Consider the following 18233-nt stretch of genomic DNA (forward strand, 5'->3'; position numbering starts at 1 on the left):
ACCCTCCCCACCCTCCCCACCCTCCCCACCCTGCCACGAACTGCATAGTACAGGAGATGGGGTAGGGAGAGCAAACCCACAAAAGCTGAACTCCAAACACCCGGAGGTGTTGCTGCAGGGAGGGGAGGCGTGGGCAGGGCAGCTCATGGATCAAGGCGGGCCCCCTCCCACTGGGTCAGCACCCCTCCCCCACAGGATGAACTGCTCGGGCCAGGGATGGGGCCCAAGCCCACATACCATGCACACTGGAGGACACGCTGCCCTCACACACAGCACACATGCACACACACCCCCGTGTGCCTGCATCCCGCCGACACACGCAGTCCGAGGCACGCACAGGAGTCCCACAGCACTGACATGGAAGTGCGTTCATGTTCAACCTTAAGGCTGCAGAACATGGGGCCCTGGGGAGAGGGAGGGATGAGGGGGCCTAGGAGTCTCCCTTCTCAGAGGCCCCTCGCTCCAATAGCTACCAGAGATGCCCACCCCCACCCCTCCCTGACCAAGTCCATGGGGCCCAATACTGTCCGGTGTAAGATTGTAACAGCCGAGGCTGGTGCCCCTCCACCCCGCCGAGAAGGGGGTGAGCCCAGCCCACAGCCCCCAATGGGGTCAGGCCAGGCCCGGGGTCCAGCAGGAGGTAAGGCCAGCTGTAAGGAAGCCCTAGTAAGGCACGGGGCTGGGAGGCAGGCAGGTTTGCCCCCAAATGTTCCTCCTGCCTCAATCTATAGGGTGAGGGCAGCTTGGTGGAGAGGAGACAGGACCAGGAGGCGGCGCCCAGCCTGACCCCTCCCAGTTCCCCATGGCGCAGATCCTGGGACCTGGCTCCATTCACCAGGGAGCAGCCCTAACCCCCATCCCTGCAGCTCCCAAGGGCCCCTGCCTGCCCCTGGACATTATTGCTTTTCTGCCCCCATGGGGGGACAGCAGGTGAGGGGTTGGACCGCCCTGTGCCTGGCCACTCCGAGCCTAGGCCACGGGGCCTGGAAGGCAGCACCACTGTCTGCCGGGTGTTGCGTCCCACCAGAAGGCAGCCTTCGTCCGGAAGCAGCAGCGCGGAGGCAGCCACCAGCATGACACCCGGGTCAGAAACTCAGGCAGGCCCCGGGCGTCAGGCTTCACCCCTCACTGGGGCTTGTGTAGATTAAAACCTGAATCTCTCCAACCGCCCAACAGCCCGGGCCTGGGCGAGAGGTGGAGTATCCCAAAAGCGAGTCTGGGCACAAAGGTGAGGCTGGAGGCAGGGGCTGCAGGGGCCGCTGGGGTGCGTCTGGGAGGGGCCTGAAGAACTGGAAAGGGGGTGAGGAGGTGGGGTGGGGACACAAACCAAAAGGCAAAGTAAAAAGTTAGGGGGAAAAAACCACCCGGCGGTGATGGCTGCCTGCGTGCGTGCGTCCTCTGCGTGGGCGGACTGCTCACTCGCGGATGCTGGCCGAGTAGGAGAACTGGGGGAAGTGGGTCCGCTGGTCCAGCTCCAGTAAGCCCAGGCTGTCATCTGCGGGCGGCGGAGGCGGATAGGGAGGACCAGTCAGGAGAGGGCCTGGGACACCTGCCCAGACTCCCTGGGGAAATGGCCCCAGCTGGCGGGGGCTGCCCACAGGAAAGGCCCAGAAACCTCCCTCCGCAATGGAGCCCCACAGCCACGGCTCCACTCCTCAAACCTGGGCCCCGGGCAGCCTCCTCTGGGAGTTTCCTGTGCCCTTGCCCATGCGCCCCACAGCTGGCAGGGCCTTCTGAGCCTCCCACTTTCTCTCTGTTCCATACACCACCATGCCAGGGTCCAGCCCAGAGCCCTGTCCTGGCCTGCCTCTCGCACCCTCCCATCCATTCTCCACAGGCAGCCAGGGGGGCGGCTTTCTAAAGGCCTTCTTTAACCCTGTCCCTCTCTGTACAAAACCCTTCCCTGGTTGGCTCCCCCCATGCAAGCAGTCCCCACCCCTCCCAGTGGCCCCCAGTGGCCCCCAGACCCTTGCACTCCAGCCCCATGCCCTCTCTTCTTCCCGGCTGCTGCCTGTCCTTGGCTGTGCCATGCTTCTCCCATTGCTGGCATCCCACATGCCATTCCTCTGGCCAGCTGACGTGTTTGCTTCCTCCTCCAGAAAGCCCTCCCTAACTGCAGGCCATGTCAGCTATTTCCTCTGGGATACCCTAGTCCCTGGGCTCCCACAGCCTAGCCCTGACCACTCCAGGCCATCCACCCTACCTGGGCTGGGAGCTTTCCAGGGCAGGGCCCAGGGCTGGCTCAATCAATGCTGTGTCCCCAGCATAGCCCAGCACCGGGCTGGGTTCAGAGTAAGAACTCAAACAGCTGTAAAGCAGTGAACCCAGCCAGCCTCACGGACCTGGCTGTCTCCTGCCCTGAACCCCCCAGTGAGCTCCAGAATGTGCCGCAGCCAATGGCTCCTGGTGGCCTCACCAGGTCCCAAGAGGACCAACAGCAAAAGGACCTGAGAGCAGACCTTGGGGAAACCTCCCAGACATGAAGCAGGGGCCTTCAAGGGCCTTCCTCGAGAAGTGGGTTAAGAGCAGACCCCATCCCTCCACCACCGGGGCAGGCATACCAGCGCGGGGGCCCCAGGCACTCACAGCGGTCGGGGGGTGTGATTGTGATGGACTGGGCGGTGAATTCATCATCAAAGTACCTTGTGTCGACCTCGGACGTGACCTGAGGTTTGAAGGGCGGCAGGAGCTACAGAGGAGAGGAGCTCAGGCTCAGGGACCCTGAGGCCAGGAGGCATCAACCAAGGTCACCACGAGTGGGCCAGGCCCCTGAGGGTCCGGCTGGGGCAGGCAGTGGGGGCTCACCTTCTTCTGGATCACGTCCTGCCAGTTGATGCTGAGGAAGAACCTGTGCTCCATGACCTCCTTGGCATCGCTGGGCCCCCCACCAAGCCTGGGCAGAGACGGCCGTCAGCACCTGCCTCCCAGAGCGGCTGGGTTCGGGGAGACGGGCTTTCGGCACAGGCAGGCCCTGTATGGCCTTTAATGATTCTGTCTTGACTACAAACCACTTCACAGGAGGAAACCGAGGCTCAGGGAGGGAGCTCACTTGCCCAGGGTCCGAGCCAGGGAGTCAGCAACCTGGACCCATGTGTCCTCACAGCCTGGCCTCACCCCGAGTCCAGAAAGGGAGTTAGCAGGGCAGGCTCGGTTCCTATCCTGGCTCTGCCACATATGGTTTGGCGGCCCCAGACAGGCCTAGGGATGCCCTGTTCCTCAGCGTCCCCATAAAAGTGTCCCCCATAAGGTAGTGTCAAGGATGGGCCTGCCCTGGGGGGAGCACTCCCTAAGTGCCACTGTGGACATTTTCAGGGGCTGTGTGGGGACAACACACACTGCGACCCCACAAGCGAGCGCCCTTGTGGATGCTGCCCCCTCCAGGTCGCAGGGGCAGTGGCAGCAGGTGGTGCTGGGCTGGGCTGGGCTGGGCTGGACTGGACGGGGCCGACGCCAGCCCTCACCTCTGCTTGGGGTCCTTCTTAAGCAGCCCGGCAAGCAGGGACTTGGCCTCGGGGCTGAGCGTGCGCGGGAAGCGGATCTCTTCCATGAGGATGAGCTCGAAGAGGCGCTCGTGGTCCTGGTTGTAGAAAGGCAGGCGGCCGCACATCATCTCGTACATGACCACACCCAACCCCCACCAGTCCACGGCCCGGCCATAGTCATTGTCCTCCAGCACCTGAGAATGGAGGGGAAATGAGGGCTGGGTCCATGGCCCTGAGGCTGGCATCACAGTCCTGCCCTCAGGGCATCTGGGCTGGAAACACACAGGTCTGGGGGTTCCCCCTTCCCTTGGCCTCACATGTTCCTACCCCCCCTCAAACCCCAGACACCTCAGGCGCCAGGTACTCTGGGGTCCCACAGAAGGTTTTCATGGTAGCCCCGTCACTGATGCCTTCTTTGCAGAGGCCAAAGTCAGTGATCTTGATGTGGCCGTCTTTATCCAGCATGAGGTTTTCCAGCTGTTGGAAAAGTGAACGGATCTCAGGCATGTGCTCTGAGGGGTTCCTGCTACCCCAGCCTTTCCTTCCAGGGAAAGATGCCAGGGGCTCCTGGACATCAACCCTCCCATGCCAGGCTGGGCCCAGCACACACAGCCTCACCCTCTGAGGCTCAGAGAGAGGCCAGACCCAACCCTCCCCACACCCTGGCCCACCCCCAGGGTACCTGGAAACAGCTGGGCAGGGAGAACCGAGAGCCAGGCCCTGTCCACCCACTGCCCCCATTGTCAGCTGCAGGTTCTTATGTTCCAACATGGGGCACAAGCTTTCTTCTATTTTTTTTTCTAGACTTTTGTCTTTTAATTATGAAATATGCAACCAGGCAAAGTGGCTCACACTTTGGGGGGCTTAGGCGGCAGGACTGCTTGAACCCAGGAGTTTGAGACCAGCTTGGGCAACACAGCAAGAACCCATCTCCATATTTTTTAATATGAAAAATAAATTAGCCAGGCATGGTGGCACACACCTATAGTCCCAGCTGCTTGCGAGGCTGAGATGGCATCTCCCCCTGGAAGGCCCTGTGTGCCCCTCCCACTTACTGACCATCCCCCAGAAGAATTAACCTCTACTTCCCGTCTGTACCACTGCACACAGACACACCTATGAACTGTGGACTCACCTCCTCTGTGCAGCTTTCCCTCGACATTAGCCTATGAGATGCGTCCACACTGTCACGTGTCGCTGTAGCTCATTCCTAACTGCTGTGTGGCACCCTACTGTGCGAACACTCCACAGTGGGTCTGACCTCTCCTCTCACAGTGGGTACTTGGGTTGTTCCAGTTGGGGCTAGAGTGAGTCCTGCTGCTGAGTGAGGGGGACACTTTCTAAGGTGAATGTGTGTCCCCACTTCTCTTGTGCACACACTACCGAACTATCTTCTAAACTTTGCTGGGTGCGGTGGCTCACACCTGTAATCCCAGCACTTTGGGAGGCTGAGGTGGGTGGATCATGAGGTCAGGAGTTTGAGACCAGCCTGGCCAACATGGTGCAACCCCATCTCTATTAAATATACAAAAATTAGCTGGGCGTGGTGGCGGGCACCTGTAATCCCAACTACTCAGGAGGCTGAGGCAGGACAATAGCTTGGACCCAGGAGACAGGAGGTTGCAGTGAGTCGAGATTGCACCACTGCACTGAACGGAGCAGGACTCCTCATAAATAAATAAATATAAATAAATAAAGTAGGGATTGTGTCAGTTCACACTCCACTAGCGGCCTAGGAGTGCTCATGGGAGGCTTGGAAAGGTCCCTACTTGGGGCCACTTGCTACAGAACCACCACCCTGGACCTTGGTGGGAAGCTTGGCAAATCAGGGCAGAAGGCCTCAGCCCCACCTCCCCAGTGTGAGTCCCATGTGGTGTGCGTGCCACAGGTCAGCCTGGTGCACACCCTGCCACTAACCTTGATGTCACGGTACACCACGTCCCGTGAGTGCAAGTACTCAAGAGCCGAGACAATCTCTGCACCATAAAACCGGGCCCGCTCCTCTGTGAAGACACGCTCCCGGGACAGGTGGAAGAACAGCTGCGGGAGGAAGGGGTGAGGAGAGGAGGTCAGGCCCCAGCCCACCCACCTGCCCTCACCTTCCCAGCCCAGTGATGTGGTGACACCTGTGTCATGAACCAGTAAGTGATAGCTAGAGGGACCAAACAAGGCACAGCGCAGAAGCTCACGAGTGACACAGAGCTGGGGGTGAAGGGCAAGGGTCCACCAGGAGACACCCACAAGAGGGTATGACAGGGACATCCAAGACAGAGGAGGGAGGACAGCATGGGAGAAGCACACGTCACGACCAAGTAGCAACAGGCCGTGGGCAAGCCCAGATCAGACGGATGAGCAAACCTCCCATCCCAATACAGGCATGCCAACCGCTGCAGAGAAAAGGTGCGAGGCAAGCAGTGGGTGACAGAAGTGAGGTAACTCTGTGAGGGGGAGCTGAGTGGCTGCTGGAATCCACTTTGGAAGGACACGGGAACAGAAGGCTGCTAGGTTTTAACCCTTGGGAGCCTTTTCTGGGGCCTTTAAGACCATCCTTCCCAGTGCTGTTGCCCCACAGCCCTCTCCACACCTCTCTGGACTGGTGTGGACCTGACCCACCCACTCACTAGCTGTGTGAACCTGCGCAAGCCACTGAACCTCTCTGAGCCTCAGTGACGGCCCCCCAAAATGGAGATGATGCCACCTGCCTCAAGGAAGAGGAGCACAAGATGACACTGAAATTTCCCTCCACCCTTCCATCTCACCCACAGCTCCTCTCCATCCCGCCCCACCCTAAGGAAGACGTCCCCAGAGGGCAAAGCCAAAGCAGCCGCAGCTCACCTCGCCACCGTTTGCGTACTCCATCACGAAGCACAGGCGGTCGTGGGTCTGGAAGGCGTACTTCAGCGCCTGGCGGATGAAGGCAGCAGGGTAGGAGGTGGGAGGGAGGAGGACTCCGCTGAGCCACACCAGGGCAGGGCCCTGGCCCTGCTTATTCTGCACACATACACGCTGCCCTGGCTGGGGCCCCCAGGAATCAGCCAGATGGGGTTCACATACTGGCTGCACCTTTTGGGGCGTTAAGTGAAGGCATGGCTCTGCGGGTAGGAAAGGGTTACATGCTGAACCATCTTGTCCTCTGCCTCCATCAGGCACAGCCAGGGGAAAACTAGAGCACCCAGGGCTCTTGTTTTTATAGTAAAATGTGTTCAACTTACACACACAAGTGATGTCTGCTGTGGCTGGGAGTGGCCAAGGCTTGGGAGCCAACTTCAACGACAGGATGGACGGGGGTCCCTCAGCTCATGACAACTCAACTATTCTGTTTTCTACTCTGTGGTACCTCATAAGAGTTTATTCGAAAAAGTACTATGGCTTAATAGGATACCTGGACAGCAACTGAGATAAACAAATGACACATATGCCATCCTTAATCTAATCCATTTAACTGGTGGCCACTGGCCTCGATGGAGACTGCAGCCCAAATAGGCATCTACTCAGTCCAAGCTGACAGGCAACACAATGCTAACACATCTGCTTCTATGAGCATATCTGAAAACAAAAACAAAAATAGATATATTTCTACTTCAACCAGCTGGGCTAAATGCCCTAACTCATAGAGACAGCAGCCATCAAATAATGTGTTATCTTCAGTTGGTTCAAGTGTTTACACGAAGCCACCATCTCTGAAGAAGCTGTCACCCTCCCACTCCCTGAGCCTGCTCACCCCCACCCCATGTCTTGGTTCGATGACTTCGCAGGGCGCAGCAACACCGTGCCCTGCCCGCCTGGCCTACCCCAAGGCTGTGCTTTGTAGCAGAAGATTTGGGCTGTTTCTCTGAGCTCTGTCCAAAGGCTGGACTCACACTGTCTGGGAAAGGGAGGGCAACTCACAGTGAGGAACGGGTGCCTGGTGTTCTGGAGGACCCGGCTCTCGGTGACTGTGTGAGCGACTTCATCCTGCAGACAGACTGCGGGTGAGGGGCTGGTGGGCAACACCATGCCTGCCCACCTGACCCCGACCCCAGGAAGGGGAGCAAGGCCTTGTGAGATGCAATTCCATTCCCATCCATAAATGCAGAAACAATCACAGGAGTGGAATGTGAAGGCCTGCAAGCCCTCAGCAAATAACAGACCCAGACGAGGATCATCAGTGGCTCTCAAAGCCACAGGTGAAAAGTCAGCAGGAATGTCACAATGAAGGGACCAGGCTGCTAGGGGCAAGACACTTGTGACATCCCTGCAGGGGAGACAAACAGACATCACAAGGGCCCCGAGGTGCCACCACAGGCTGTGGGAAGCCCCACCTAGAAAGCGTTCTTGCCCAAAGAAGGAACTGGGCCTAACGAAGCTCTAGATAGCAAAGCAGTGCTTCTCAGGGTGTGGTCCCCACACGGGGCACATCAGCACTGCCTGGGAACTGGCAGCAATGCAAATTCCTGGGACCTACACCCAGGCCCACTGGGTGAGAAACTCAGGGTGGGCCCAGCACTGTCTCACAAGCCCTTTGGGTGACTCTAATTCAGGTTCTAATTGACTGTACAGCAGAACCACCAGGAGAGGTTCCAAACATCTGGAGCCACCTGCAGCAACTTCACACAGGCTCTCCCTGGGGCAAGTTGATCCCCAGGGGACACCTGAGAACGTCTAAAGTCTTTTTTTTCTTTAGCTGGGGGTCTGGCTCTGTTGCCCAGGCTGGAGTGCAGTGGTGTGAACATGGGTCACTCCAGCCCCAACCTCTGAGGCTCAACTGATCCTCTCACTTCAGCCTCCTGAGCAGCTGGGACTGCAGGTGCACGCCACTATGCCCGGCTAATTTATTTTTATTTTTATAGAGACAGCGTCTCGCTTTGTTGCCCAGGCTGGTCAACGAGCCCAGCCCAGCGATCCTCCCACCTCAGCCTTCTAAAGTGCTAGAATTACAAGCATGCGCTGCAGCACCCAACCCAAAAGTCATTTTTGATTGTCACAACTTGGGGAGCTACTATTGGCTTTGGTGCGTAGAAGCCAGGGGTGCTGCTAAAACCCTACAATGCACAGGGTTGCCCCGACAGCACAGAACAATCTGTCCCAAAATGTCAACAGTGCTGAGGCTGAGGAATGCTGCCTTAGGCCCAATCATCACATCAGGAATGAACAGTTAATGCGATTGGCTCTGATGGCAGCACCACAATTATATTCTTTACAGCCTTCATCTGTCAGGGCACATGTTCGAGTATGGATGAGTGAAGTGACGTGATGTCTAGGACAGGCCTTAAAGTATTCCAGAACAAGAGGGGCAGGCAGAGCTAAGGAAACAAGGCTGGCTAAACGCTGATAACTGGTTAAACTGGACAGTGGCTACATGGGGGTCCGTAATATTTATTTTCTTTTAAATTTTGAATATTTTGGAATCTTCCACTACAAAAACTTCAAATAAGGGAAAAAGTAGAATTCCATTCCTGGCCTGGCCTCCAACTGGGATACCCTGAGCAGAGCCCTGGCCTCCCCAACAGGAACGTCCTCACAGCCTCCCCAACAGGCCGCAGCCTCCCTTGACAGCACCTGCTGGGTGGGGCCCCGTGGCTCGCTCTCTCCACAGGCACCCCCAGCCCCTACCAGAGGGTGGAAGTGGGGACTCAGCAGCAAGGCCTGCTGCTCCTCTCTGGGCCTCAGGCTCCCCCTTTTCTGTCTGGAGAGAACTTGTGGGGGAAATAAGCCCACGGCAGCAGAAAGCGTGGGTAAGCGTCCAGGCTTCAGGGTCAGGCTCCAGACCGCAGCCCCCCCAGGGGCCAGCAAGCACAGTTCCCGGGGCACGCACCTTGGCAATGATGACTTCCTTCCGCAGGATCTTCATGGCGTAGTAGCGGCCAGTGGCCTTCTCCCGCACCAGGATGACTTTGCCAAAGGTTCCCTTGCCAAGGAGTTTGAGATAGTCAAAATCATTCATGGTCTGCCAGGGACAGGGAGAGTGGGGGCAGTCAGCGCCTGGCTCACGGCCCATGGGAGGAAATTTTAACAAAAGAAAGAGGAAAACCAAAAGACACTGTTGCCAAACGGCTTAGGCTGGAGCAGGAAGGGAGGCTCTGGGCAGCAACTGTGTGTTCTGAAGTGGCCTTCAGACCAGGCTCTGCAGGCACAGGGCCTTGGGAGGGCTGGGCTCTGATGTGGGGGTAGCCAGGTCTTCACCACCTCCCAGGACGAAGCTGCAGTGGGTCCACCTAGGGTTGCTCCCTCCCCCACGGGCACGGAGAAGACCCGAGGGCACCTGCCACCTGAAATCACCCCACCCTGCAGGGCAGCTCTGTTGTCTCTCAGCTGAGCCCCCTGAACTGTGTATGGAAACCAAGGAGAGCAGGGCCAGCAATGGGGGTGGGGGGCATCGCAGGCTGGCAGCCTCACCCCTGCTTCCAGCACTTACCACTTTAGCCCGTGCCTTGCTGACCGCCACTTCCATCTCCTCGGCCGCGGAGGAGTCACTGGGGGAGCCACACTTGTAGTCCATGGGGTCCTCACCTGGGGTCCGCTGCTTGAGGCTGTTGGCGACCATCTGGATGGCCCGCATCCATTCCTCCCTGTCAGGGACACACGTGAGTCCCAGGAGCCAGGAGTCCTGGGCCTCAGAGTCAAAGGGCTGAGTGCTACCTCCCAGCCACCCCCTGCAACAGGCAAGCAAATGACCACATACCCGTGGGAATTTGGGCAAGATCTGTCAGAACCAGAGAGAGCTGAAGGGACCTGAGTGAAACTCCACAAACCCCTGGCTGTGATGGTGAGGAGCGGGTAAGTGTGGAATGCAGGCCAGGCGCGGTGACTCAGGCCTGTAATCCCAGCACTTTGGGAGGCTGAGGTGGATGGATCACGAGGTCAGGAGTTCGAGACCAGCCTGGCCAACATGGCAAAACCCTGTCTCTACTAAAAATACAAAAATTAGCTGGGCGTGGTGGTGGGTGCCTGTAATCCCAGCTACTCAAGAGGCTGAGGCAGGAGAATTGCTTGAACCCGGGAGGCGGAGGTTGCAGTGAGCACAGATCGCGCCACTGCACTCCAGCCTGGTGACAGAGCAAGACTGTCTCAAAAAAAAAAAAAAGTGGAATACAAAGAGAGATCACCAATTTCCCTAAAGTGACCTGGCCTGAGGGTGATCTGAAGCCAGGCAGCAGGCAAATGATCAAAAAGGAGTGACCCTCTCTTTTCACAGCCCCTTGAAAATGAGCCAGCACCCTGAGCCTTGAATGAGGGAGAGACAGGGCTCCTGTAAATTCTTCGGAACAAATGACAAGCTCCAGTTTATAAGTTACCAATGTTTTGTAAAGTTAAACCAAGAGTAAGAAGCAGCATTCATTAGCCAAAGGAGCTGAAGACATTACAAGGCAAGAGCTGGCCCACAGGATCCCTGGAGGGGACAGTCCACTGGGAGCAGGGAGTCTGCATGGCAGGGACAGAGGTCCTGGCAGCCCAGGGATGTAGAGGAGAGAAGCTGGTGGACAGGAAGCAGGTCCCAGCAGAAGGGAGCCTGGTTTAAAAACAGTCAACTAGAAGCTAAGTACTGTGGCTCACACCTGTAATCCCAGCATTTTGGGAGGCTGAGGTGGGCCAAGTGCTTGAGCCCAAGCGTTCAAGACCAGCCTGGGCAACAAAGCAAGACCCATCTCTAAAAAAGTTTTCAAAAAACAAAAATAAAAAATAAAAACAGGCCAGGTGCGATGGCTCACGCCTGTAATCCCAGCACTTTGGGAGGCCGAGGCGTAGGATCCCGTGAGGTCAGGAGTTTGAGAACAGCCTGGCCAACATAGTAAAACCCAGTCTCTACTAAAAATACAAAAAATTAGCCAGGCGTGGTGACATGCACCTGTAGTCCCAGCCACTTGGGAGGCTGAGGCAGGAGAATCACTTGAACCCGGGAGGGGGAGGTTGCAGTGAGCCAAGATTGCACCATCGCACTCCAGCCTGGACAACAGTGCAAGACTCCATCTCAAAATAATAATAATAATAAACAATAAACTAGTCTATCACTCATGGTTTAGAACTTGCTGGGAAAGAAATGTCTTTGGGCCAGGCTTGGTGGCTCACACCTACAATCCTGGCACCTCGGGAGACTGAGGTGGGAGGATGGCTTGCATCCAGAAGTTTGAGACCAGCCTAGGCAACATGGATACCCATTTTGTAGAGATCAAAGATAAAAAATTAGCCAGGTGTTGTGGTGGCACATGCTTGTGGTCTCAGCCACTCGGGGGCTGAGGTGGGAGAACTGCTTGAGCCCAGGAGGTGGAGGCTGCAGTGAGCCATGATCATGCCACTGCAATCAGCAAAAAAAAGAAAAGAATTTTCTTTGGATACTTATAAACTGTTCTGCTTAATAAGTGAAAATGACCAGAGACCAAAATGAAAAATATACTAGGCTGAATGACACCAAATTGTCCACATCCCCCATTTCTGACCACACCACAATTAGGTGTTTTTAACCCAATGCATTTTGAACCCTCTGTGTATTTTGCTTGTGTCTAGAAAATACCCACATGTCCAGTAGGAAAAATAAAATGTTTACTAATAATGAAAAAATTCAAAGAGTACAAGTAGGCAACTTCCCAAATCCCAGTGATTTAAATAAGCCACAGGGAGTGCAGCCAGCTCTTCACACGTATCTTCCAGGGTGGCCCCCGCCCCAAGGCAAGTGTCACTGCTCCTGTGTTCCTGAGGCACTGGGGCACCCACCCAAGGTCAGGCAGGGAACAAGTGGCTGGGACTGGGCTTCAAAATCCAAGCCGGGGCACCCTGCTGGGCTGTATTCCTCCCCAGTCTCGTTTCCTGGCGTACCACGCGAAACTACTTCTATTTCCATCCGTCCCACCATGCACCCTCTTCCACATTTTGACACTGCTGAAATGCAGATGCATCTCACAGTTGGGGTCTGTCTTGATTTAACTAGCCACTCCTTTTTCTTGGCACTATACGAAATAGGGTGCCTCCCCGACGACAGCACCTTTGATTTGATGAAATATCACAGCAGTGTTGAACACACAGGCTGTTGTGAGGTAGAATGCCTGTGAGGCATCTGTGCAATGAGACATTCTGCAGCTGGGGGAAAGATTGAGGCAGGTCTGTATGCTGACTTGGGATGATCTGAGACATCTTAAGGAAAAAAGGAAGGTGCAGGGCCGGGTGAGGTAGCTCACTCCTGTAATCCCTGCAATTTGGGAGGCAGAGGCTGGAGGACTGTTTGAGCCCAGGAATTTCAGACCAGCCTGGACAACACAGGAAGACCCCGTCTCTATAAAACATTTCAAAATGAAGGAAGGTGAAGAACAGTGCACAGTTCTGTGCTCCTGAGTTAGAAAATAATGAACCTCTGCGGACACATACTCACATAGGCACAAACATCTCCAGCAGAGAAGTCACGATCCTGGAGCCCTGCCTGCCTCCAGGAAAGGGAACTGGGAGTCGAGGAAAAAGGACAGCCTCTAATAACACATGGGAAGCACTCGCTATCATCAACCACTCCCACTCCCACCCATTACGAAGGAGGAACTGAGGCACAGATTTAAAAACCAGATTCCAGAAAAATAGCAGTTGTACCAACCTTGGTAGCTGGAATCACAAAAGACACGCTGCCCTCCCCACCCACTCAGAGACTGGAGTCCCCATAACCCATCTCTGTCCACCCCATGGAGGCAGAGATTTCCACCTGCTTTGAACACGGTTCTGCCCCCAGAACTCATGGTGGATACTCGGTAGATACTTGGGTAATGAAAGAGTGAGGCAGCCAAAGTCCAGGTGGTCCCAGAGCCAGGGCGCAGCAAGGCCCAGTGCAGACCCGGGCAGAGCATACACTGAGCCTTGGTGCACACCCAGGCAGAGAGATGTTGGCTTCCGCACTCCCTGGCCCAACGTCTCAAGCCAGTATTTCTCAACTTGCTTTAACCCATGCCCTCTTTGGAACAAATTACAGCCTAATTCCCAAACGCTACACTAATATTCCTGTTTTTCAAAAAAAAAAAGGGGGGGGGAGGTGCACGGGGCAGGAGCCGACTCCATGACAGGTTTTTTCTTTCTTTTTTCTTTTTGGAGACAGAGTCTTGCTTTGTTGCCAGGCTGGAGTACAGTGGCTCCCTGGTTCAAGCAATTCTCCTGCCTCAGCCTCCAGAGTAGCCGGAACTATAGGTACCCGTCACCATGCCCAGCTAATTTTTGTATTTTTAGTAGAGACAGGGTTTCACCATGTTGGCCAGGACGGTTTCGATCTCTTGACCTCATGATCTGCCCACCTCAGCCTCCCAAAGTGCTGGGATTACAGGTGTGAGCCACCGCGCCCGGCCTTCCATGACATGCTTTATCAGACATAGTTGTCCTCTCACAAATTTTAAATTTTTTTAATGCTGACTCTGAGTAAATGATGGTGGATTGAGAAAAAAAAATCACAGATCTCCTAAGAGATACAGTGAATATATTAAAAAGGAAAATATGTCTTTCACATATAAAAATCTTAAGAGACTGTCACGTGAAGATGGCAGATTGCAGACTAAGATGTACAGCATGGTATCATCTTTGTTTTCAAAGAGAGGGGTGGAGAGAACACAGATGGTCTCTCTGTGGAGAGAACCCGAATACATGAAAGATGGCACAGCCATACCACCAGCCCAGAAGCAGCTCTGGGAGGCTACTCCAGACGGGAATCAGGAGCATGGGCCCCGGAGCCACCGCAGCTGGGGCTCCAAGAGTGGCTCTGCCACCTGGACGAGCTCAGCCCTCCCAGCTCTCCCCACAACCAGGGCCTGGGGCTAAGAGGTTGGTGGACTGCGGGCACACAGCACCGCACACAGGGCTGGGCGCAAGGCACTCAACTCGGGGAGGGTGCCGAAGACACCTGCAGGGGCGGGCCTACCCCACCTACCCTGGCTCCCACTGCCCACCCTACAGAGAGCTCCAGAAACCACAGCGATGCAGGAGGTTATCCGGGAGTAACTGGGGCTCGCCTGCTGCCTGACAAGCCTCCGATCCAATTCTAACTGGACCAAAGTTGCAAGGTTGCAGCATTCGGAATTCCAGACGAAAAGCAAGGGCCTATGTCCAGGATCCTTCTCAAGGGTTTGCAACATGGGGTCTGGGGCAAAGGGGAGCTCCCCATGAAGCTGGGCCTCAAGTATCTTCCAGCCCCCAGAGGAGAGCCCTGGGGAAACCACGACTGTAAAAATAACAATACTGAATGGCCAGCTCCGGACACCACCCTGCTTGACTCTCAAGAGCACTGCAATTCTCAAGAGCCAGCATTTCTGCTGTGGGGACCGAGGCACATGGAGGTGGAGTCACCTGTGAAGGTCACACAGCAGGGACGTGGCAGAGCTGGGACTCACCTGTGCACAGCCTACTCCTCCTTAGCACCACCCGCCTGTCCCTGAGCCTCAGCGAAGCTGCTGAAAGCTATGCGAGACCCAGGAGGGTAAAGCAGGGACCCTCTCTAGGGAAGGTTCGTGGGACCCAGCCAGGGAGCCCAGGGGCAAAGCGAAGGAAGAACTCTCCTCGGAAGCCATGATCTGCACCCGCCTTTCAGAAAGGGGCCCCCAGCCCCGCCCCTCAACAGCAGTCCCACGAACATCTTCCACTTGTGGAGGCTGGTGCCACTGTGTGCTCTGCGGGAGGACTCCTGTCACCCTCCCAGCAACCCTGTGTAGTAGGTACTACCATTCACTTCATGCTAAAACGACAAGACCGAAGCACAGAGAGGCTCATCTGCCCACCTACAGAAGCCAGGGACACCACCCAGGCACTTCTACCTCCAAGAGCACTTCTCCCATCGGTATTTTTCGGAAACTTCCAATCCTCATTTGGGCTCGGGGCCAGGGGAGGGACACGGGGGGAGCCACGTTCGCCCTACCAACACTGGGAAGGGCACAGTACAGGGCGAGCCCAGGCTCTGGGCCAGGAGCTGTGGGGACCTTGCCGCCCAATGCGCTGCCTGCCTTCCACACCAGCTGGGGACCTCACAGTGGGTGAGAGGACAGGCTCTGGGGGATGGCCTGGGCGTGGATCCCAGCTCTGCCCCTTCCTGCAGGCAACACAGGACAGGCTGTATGCCCTTCCTGTGCCTCGGTGGGTGAGGCACTAGAGGGTCCTATCAGGGTGAAATGAGACCCTGGACATAAAAGTGCTGAGAACAGTGCCCAGCACAGTGAGGTCTCAGAAGGCTGTCATGAGAGTTCGCCCAGCTGGCCTGCAAATGTGGAGTGTTTCTGCACACCAGGCTTGTTCAGGGCACTGAGGATGCAGCAGGGGACAAGCCCATCGGGGCTCCTGACCTGAAGGGGAAGACAAGTGTGTAGAAGGTCCAAGGTGGGGGCCAAACAGGGAGACTCCTTCTCAGAGGGCAGTGAGAGGAGGCCTGAGGAGGTGATGTTTAAACCAGGACCTGAACAATGGCCATCCCCAGTGCCTACAACAGGCCCTTGGCACACAGCTGTGAAATAAATGAAACGGAGGGAAGGAGGGAGGGGATTGGGAGGGAAAGGAACCCAGGCAGAGGGAACTATGTGGCGAAGACCTCAGGGCAGGAGCAAGCTGGGGTGTCTGTGGAAGGCGCACAGGTGCCAGAATGGCTGGAGCCAACAGAGGGGAGTGAAGGAGATGAGGACAGGGAGGAGGGCAAGCCCAGACCACTCCAGGCTCTACATGCCACCATGTTAGAGATCTGGGTCTTATCCTCAGCACCATAGGAAGTGGCTGAAGGGTTTTAGTCAGGGGGGAACAGGCTCTGATTTCTGTTTTAAGTCAGTAGCTGCTGTGCAGGCTATAGACTGGGGGTAGTGAGAGGAGACCCCAGCATCCTCCACAAAAGAGATGCTGGTGGCAGAGGAGAGAGAGGTAAGAAAGTCACCGGCACTGCGTGTGCCAAAAGCTGCCATGGGGAGGCCCTGCACCAGTGCCTTCACGTTTACTTCCTCCCCTGAGCCCCCTAACAGCCAGGGAACTGAGCCCCACTGAGGGAGGGACGTGGCAGCTGGCCTGAATCCAGGGCCTGAACCCCAGCCCTGGGCCATCCTGCGGGGCACCCCAGAGAGAAGCTCGGTGAAGCAGAGGTGGCAGGGCTGTCCTTCATGCACAAGCAAGTCCTCATCACTTCAGGAGTGACGGCTGACTGCGGGGACTCTCCCCTAACCATCACCTCCGCGACCTGGAGGGGCATTTACAGCTGGAGGGCATCTGGGGCCCTCTCTGTGTGCGGATAGCCTTCCTTGTGAGGATAAAATACATTAATATATGTAAAGTCCTCGGAACAGGATCTAGCTCAGAGAATTTAATTATTTTTTCTTCATCCAACAAACATTTACTGAACACCCATTTGTGTGCCAGATACATAAATAAATATAAATGCCCCACTTGGTGGACAGGTGCTGTGAAGAAAAGCACAGCTGGGGAAGGGCAAGAGAGTGAAGGGAGGCGGGGCAGGACGCACCGGGGCAGCGGCACTGGGGCAGAGACCTCGTGGAGTCGGGGAGAGCTGTGATGGCATCTCGGGGAAGAAGGCCTTAGACAAACGCCACAGCAAGTGCTGAGGCCCTTGGGCAAGAGATGTGCTGGGCATGTTTAAGGAACAGCAAGGAGACGTGTGGCTAAGTGAGAGTGCTTGTGGTAGGAAACACTTCTGGAGAGGTGGCTGGATCATACAGGACTCTGCAGGACACAGCACAGACCTCGGAGTTTATACTCTAAGTGGGAGTAAAAGCCATTCAGAGTTCTAAGCAGAGAAAATACATAAGATTTACATCAAGGCCAGGCACAGTGGCTCACACTTGTAATGCCAGCATTTTGGGAGGCCGAGGCAGGCGAATCACCTGAGGTCAGGAGTTCGAAACCAGCCTGACCAACATGGAGAAACCCATCTCTATTAAAAATAAAAAATGAGCTGGGCATGGTGGCGTGTGCCTGTCATCCCATCTACTGGGGAGGCTGAGGCATGAGAATCACTTGAACCCAGGAGGAAGATGTTGCAGTGAGCCAAGATCACGCCATTGTACTCCAGCCTGGGCAACAAGAATGAAACTCTTGTCTTAAGGAGAAAAAAAAAAAAAAAAAGATTTATATCAAAAAGATCACACATGGCCAGGCACAGTGGCTCATGGCTGTAATCTTAGCACTCTGGGAGGTTAAGATGGGTGGATCACTTGAGCCCAGAGTTCAAGACCAGCCTGGGCAACATGGTGAAACCCCGTCTCTACAAAAAATACAAACATTAGCCTGGTGTGGTGGCAGGCGCCTGTAGTTCTAGCTACTAGGGAGGCTGGGGTGGGAGGATCACCTAAATCCGGGAGACTGAGGCTGTGGTGAGTTGTGATTCTGCCACTGCACTGCAGCCTGAGCAACAGAGACCCTGTCACAACAACAACAACAACAACAGAAGGATCATACTCATCTGATGCACTATTAAGTATTCTTGCCTGCCAAGACCAGGGGTCTGCAAACTTTTTCCATGAAGAACCAGAAAGCGGGGTGTGGTGGTTTATGCCTATAATCCCAGCACTTTGGGAGGTTGAGGAGGGAGGATTGCTTGAGACCAGGAGTTTGAGACCAGCCTGGACAACACAGCAAGACTCTGTTTCCACAAAAAAATTTAAAAATTAGCCAGTAGTAGTCCTGTAGTCCCAGCTACTCAGGATCCTGAGGCATAAGGATGGGTTAAGCCCAGGAGTTTGAGGCTGCAGTGAGCTATGATTGCACCAATGTGCTCCAGTCTGGGCAACAGAGCAAGAACTTATCTCAATTTTTAAAAAACTTTTAAATTAAAAA

The 18233-nt window shown here is 55.6% G+C and overlaps 1 protein-coding gene across 9 annotated transcripts in view; it reads right to left on the reverse strand.

Annotated features, from left to right (window-relative positions):
* Positions 1 to 18233, reverse strand: part of AKT2 (AKT serine/threonine kinase 2) — a 49195-nt gene that overhangs the window by 1789 nt on the left and 29173 nt on the right. For 5 of the 9 annotated variants that reach the window (XM_017887505.1, XM_017887508.1, XM_017887507.1 and 2 more), the window contains 10 exons: positions 9877 to 10030; positions 9277 to 9408; positions 7371 to 7436; positions 6318 to 6386; positions 5400 to 5522; positions 3831 to 3959; positions 3462 to 3676; positions 2806 to 2893; positions 2587 to 2689; positions 1297 to 1495 (listed from right to left, as the gene is read on the reverse strand). In XM_017887505.1, the coding sequence (XP_017742994.1) occupies positions 1416 to 1495; positions 2587 to 2689; positions 2806 to 2893; positions 3462 to 3676; positions 3831 to 3959; positions 5400 to 5522; positions 6318 to 6386; positions 7371 to 7436; positions 9277 to 9408; positions 9877 to 10030 (1159 nt within the window). In that variant the 3' untranslated portion in view covers positions 1297 to 1415. Of the gene's footprint in view, positions 1 to 6; positions 1496 to 2586; positions 2690 to 2805; positions 2894 to 3461; positions 3677 to 3830; positions 3960 to 5399; positions 5523 to 6317; positions 6387 to 7370; positions 7437 to 9276; positions 9409 to 9876; positions 10031 to 18233 lie in introns of those variants that run through there. The other 4 variants (XR_001888268.1, XR_001888269.1, XR_001888267.1 and 1 more) reach the window with 2 other exon arrangements.

The sequence above is a fragment of the Rhinopithecus bieti genome, unplaced genomic scaffold (genome assembly GCF_001698545.2).
Source record: "Rhinopithecus bieti isolate Rb0 unplaced genomic scaffold, ASM169854v2 scaffold_15776, whole genome shotgun sequence".
In the NCBI taxonomy this organism is placed as follows: Eukaryota; Metazoa; Chordata; class Mammalia; order Primates; family Cercopithecidae; genus Rhinopithecus; species Rhinopithecus bieti.